The sequence below is a fragment of the Setaria viridis genome, chromosome 3 (genome assembly GCF_005286985.2).
Source record: "Setaria viridis chromosome 3, Setaria_viridis_v4.0, whole genome shotgun sequence".
Taxonomy (NCBI): domain Eukaryota; kingdom Viridiplantae; phylum Streptophyta; class Magnoliopsida; order Poales; family Poaceae; genus Setaria; species Setaria viridis.
In genome coordinates this window covers 20,666,377-20,671,083 of record NC_048265.2, presented here as the reverse complement: position 1 = coordinate 20,671,083, position 4,707 = coordinate 20,666,377, and the positions used below count along the sequence as shown (strand labels likewise).

At 57.0% G+C, this 4,707-nt stretch overlaps 1 protein-coding gene across 1 annotated transcript; it reads right to left on the bottom strand.

The window, feature by feature from the left end:
• Positions 1-275: 275 nt before the first annotated feature.
• On the bottom strand, positions 276-2,682 carry LOC117850727 (uncharacterized). The gene has a single exon (XM_034732588.2). It carries the CDS (start codon positions 2,411-2,413, stop codon positions 641-643), a length of 1,773 nt encoding a protein of 590 aa, XP_034588479.1. The 5' UTR covers positions 2,414-2,682; the 3' UTR covers positions 276-640.
• Between the last annotated feature and the right edge of the window lie 2,025 nt (positions 2,683-4,707).

Below are 4,707 nucleotides of genomic sequence, written 5' to 3'. Positions count from 1 at the left end.
CAGATTATGGGACTGCGACGGCATCACAAAATCTGGAACAACACATAAGCTTTACTCTCATATTACTGATCAGCACTCTTTGCACTGTCAAGTAATTCCATTGTCTGTCCCTTTCTGCTTATCACATGTTACTTTACCTAAAACACATCAAACTGGAGCACACAGGGGAACATCTGTAACGCACTCCAGCCAGTTCGCATTTCTGTACTTGCATACCTGATAGTAGCTAACCACGTAATCACAAAGAACAATGAACAGAACTGAACATTGCTAAGTAAAGTAGCACTGAACAATATCATTTGACCTACTGAATTTGTACAGCATTAAGCCTCTTCAAATAGTCGTGGTATATATTTACATGTACCTGATATTTCCTCATAGGTAGCTCCAATCGAATTCTCAATCTTCCTCGCTTACTAGAGCAAGAACAGGCCAGTAACACAGCTAAAAGATCAGATGTCTAACCATACAAATTGCTTCAGCTAAACTCCAGCTCACATCTCTCTCCCCGCATCAGATGTACACATGAACTGTGCTACCGTGTGTCGATCTCATCTCGGCAAATTCAGCTCCCTACCAGCCTAACTACAGTTTACACAATTGAGCACCAGGAACTTACAGAGCACGGAACCAGCAATTCTCATCCATTGCAGATGGCATTGAGGAGCACATGGCCCAGCATCAGGTCCACGAAGTACTGGTGCCCAATCTTGCCGTCCCGCCACACCAGCCTCGCCGGTGCACGCCCGTAGTGCACACCGTCATTGCAACGGTTGTCGTAGTGCCATGGGAATGTCATGTCGAAATTGTCGATCACCCCACCAGTGAGCACCCCATGCCGCCTCATCTTCTCAACGAGCACGCCATTGAACGCCTCCATCTTGCTTGGATTGAATGCGAGGTCCCTAGCATAACCCCCAGTAGCGATCGTAGTACGGTAGAACACCCTCGGCGATGCGTGGACACGAGCACGCACTTTGGCCATGATTCCTGACCAGAACTGTGCTGCGAACTCAGCACCCTGAGCGTAGGCGCGGACACTGGTCCAGTAGCACCCGTCGTGCAGGCCGGAGTTCAGGATCACAACATCCGGGACGTGGTCACTGGACATGAAGTAGGACCGGATTAGCTGCCGGAACTCCCTGTTCCGAAGGGAATGCAGGCCGAGGTAGTTCATGCTCATGTTCCAGTGGCCGTTGAAGATGCTCGTGATCCTCAGAGTCCCCGGCCCGCCGCTGGGGTTCGTGAACACGGCGTCGAACCGGCGCGTCACGGCGGATGTGTCCGTGACGCCGAGGACGAAGGTGAGGAGGTTCCGGATGGTGTCGACGTGGTTGGAGTCGCCCCAGAAGAAGAGCCACTTGCCGTCCAGGCACCGCCACGCCGCGTCGGCGGCGAAGAGCCTGAAGGAGCAGTGCGCCGAGTACACCCACCCGTTGCTCTCCAGCGCGCCGAGCGGCCCGTCGCACCACGGCGCCTCGCACGGGTGGTCCGGCTCCAGGCACCGGTACCGGCCGGCGGCGTCGACCTCCTCGCAGTCGTCGTTCTTGGCGAGCCGCGTCCACCGGCCGGACCAGGCGTCGCGCGCGAAGTCCGCCGCGCGGCACGTCTCCAGCGCCGGGAGCGACACGTTGCTGTCCGGCCGGAACAGGAGGGGGATGCGGCGCAGCTCGGCACGGTACTTGAACCTCGCGGAGGAGAACTTGAGCCCCTCCCAGCTGCGGAAGAGGAGGACGACGGTGAGGCGGAACTCCCCCGCGGCGAAGCGGGGCGCGACCTGGAGGCGGAAAGAGTAGGAGCCGTCGCCGCGGTCCACGACGGGGGGCCGCGACTTCCACGCGTCCCCGGAAAGGTCGACCTCGAAGTAGTCCCCGCCGAGGCAGCGCCGCTTCCCTGCGTCGTCCAGGGCCCAGAACGTGAACTCGTGGATCTCGCCCGCGCGGAGCTCGGTCGCCTCCCCCCTTGCCGCGGCGCCGTCGAGGACCGGGACGGAGATGTTGGCCGTGCGCGCGTCCCGGCACGGGGTGCCCCCCGGCGCGAGCCACCGCGCGAGGAGGTCGTCGGTGAAGTTGGGGCGGTCCGGCACGGAGAGCCACGGGGGCGAGCCGGCCTCCACGCTCCCGCTGCCGACGTAATGCAGGTACTGGCGGCGCAGGCGCCGGTGCGCGCCGGCGCCGGCGAGGGAGGCGTCGGCGGCGAGGAGGACGATGACGCCGAGGAAGGACGCGAGCGCGAGCTTGGCCGCGGAGGGGCCGGGCTTCTTGGGGTGGTGGTGGTGGTGGTCGCCGCCGCCGCCGCCGAGGAGGCCGAAGCAGGAGGCCCGCTTGCTGGGGTCGGCCCCGAGGTGCGGCTGCTTCTTGGCGTCCCCGGCGGCGAGGGATGGGTGGTGGGGCGGCGAGAGGTGCGCCGACATTGCCGGGCGGGGCGGGGGGTGCTACTTAGGGCCGGGCGCGGTGTGGCCTCGCATGCGCTCCCGTTGGGCGAGGGCGAGCTGGTCGCGCGCGGGGAGCAAGGGGGTCGCGTCGGATGGGATTGCCGGATTGGGATTGGCGGCGAGGCGAGCGCGAGCGGCGGAGGATTTCGCTGGGTTTTTTGGACTTGGGGACTTGCCCTCCTCAAAGAGTAGAGGACGTCCCGTCGACACGGGGTCAGAGCGGACGTGGTGACAAGGCAAGGTGTGATCGCATCAGAATTATGGGATTGATTGCAGGATGGACGATTACAGTTGGGCCATAAATTCAGTGATTGCCTACCACGTACTCCATAGAGCCTCTCTGTCTTGAAAACAGGCGTGATGGCAATGGCAGGTACGATAGACAGTACCATGATTTTTTTTATTCATATTAATCTCGAAGCATTTTTCTAGGAGGTGGAAATTATTGTTCCAAATTTGAAGAAGTACAATTCAGCATGGATCTCACTATCTCAGCAGTGGCACCACGAGAAGACCAGAAAAAGACGGGTTTTCCTGTTTTGCATTTAGGATGTGAACTCCTCGTCTGAACTCTGAAAACAATGTGATGCATTCGTTGAATCGCGTCCGGCTAGTCAGCAGATCATCCGGACTCCGGAGGCCACGCTTCTCTTGTTCCCTTCCACCTGCAATGATCCTGGGAAATCAACCTGCCCCCGGGTACTGACGAGGGAATGATGAGTCGCTGGCTTGCTGCGGCCTCTCCCCTCGGTCCCTCCTATCTGCGGCGGGGACGCAGAGGATCCTATGCCATCACGTGGCGGGGCCCCTTCTCCTTTCAGCATTTCGAGGTGGTGTTGGGCTGTCTGTCCAGTCAGTCACCCCGTCCATCCCCAGACCCAAGCCGGCGGCGCGTCAATGGAGCTCGGCGCGCGGGCAGGTGTCGCCGCGTGCGCGTCGCAGCTCCACTTGAGCGGCCATTGCCATCTGCCAGGAAATGCGGCTCGGAAGTGGGGTGGAGCCGTGGAGTAGGTTTGGCACGAGTGGCTGTTCGTTTCCTTGCGAGTTCTACAATTTTTTTAGCTTCCGAGATGGTTTGGTCTGCTCGCATTCATGAGGGTGAATGTGGTTGGTTTGGGGTTGGTTGGGCAAGTTTCGGTGGTCGTACGGTGACAGGTCGGTTTGGTAAGCGCTTCTTGCATGCAGATTTGCAGAAAGAATGGAAGGAAAGGTTCGGGAGATCACGGTTGGTGTCTTGGTGACCGCAGTACGGTGATCTTTGTCTTCTCGGCGATCCCCGCTGTTATTGTTAATTATCGGTAGCGCTTGGCTCCTAACTATCGATTCAATGAATGGGAAATATCAATTCAAGTTTTTTTATAAGGATCAATTCAAGTTTTGAATGTGCCTAGTTCATATAGGTAAAGAAAAACGAGTAGTGATTTCGGCTCTGTGTTCCATATGTAACTTGCAATAGACATTCTGTTTGCCTTTTTAATGATTTTTTTTAAATACGTAGGAGAGCTACGTGTCTTTGTATTAAGAAGATGAAAAGAGTTACAAAATTACAACGTGGACCTACCGAGCACACGCACACGGATTCAAGATCACTTAGTACTTATACGAGTAACTAATACAACCAAAGAAGAAGCAGAGCTTAGACAGCTAGCATTCTTGCTAAGCTCTCTACCGAGCATCCCAGGGATCAGAAGACGTTGATCGCCCTCCTGCCTGAACCGCCATTAGGTCCGCGTCAGACAAGGCCAGTACCGCTGGGAAGATATCTCGGATCGCTGCGAAGTATTGAGCATCGAGAGGTCCTCTGAACACAGACGCAAGTTGGGGGCAAGTTGGGGGCGAGGTTGCCCCGGTGCCAGTCCATCCGCCTAGCAGAGTCCTAGCTTGTGCATGACAAGAATTTTCACCTTTCTTGGAGGCGCGCACCGTAAAGTTCAGCGGCTGGTTGGCCAACCGTCCACTTCACCGGAGGCCATGCGTAGGCGGCGTCGTGGGGATGGAGGCTGCCGTGCTCCCACTTCCCCTGGCTGGCATAGAGGCCAGCGGCACCTGGAGTGCCTTGGCTTTTTAATGATTTCACAATTATTTTCAATCTCCCTCCCTCACCTCTATTTTCGAGCCAATATTCCGGTAAAATTGGTAAAGGAGTTGTCTAGTTAGCGAAACATGCACTTCATCCCTCCTCCGTGCAACCACATGAGCACACCTTCTTCACCGATCTGCATATAATGCAATGCACGCGCTTGTAAGGGTAGATCTATAGCTGCAACTTAGGG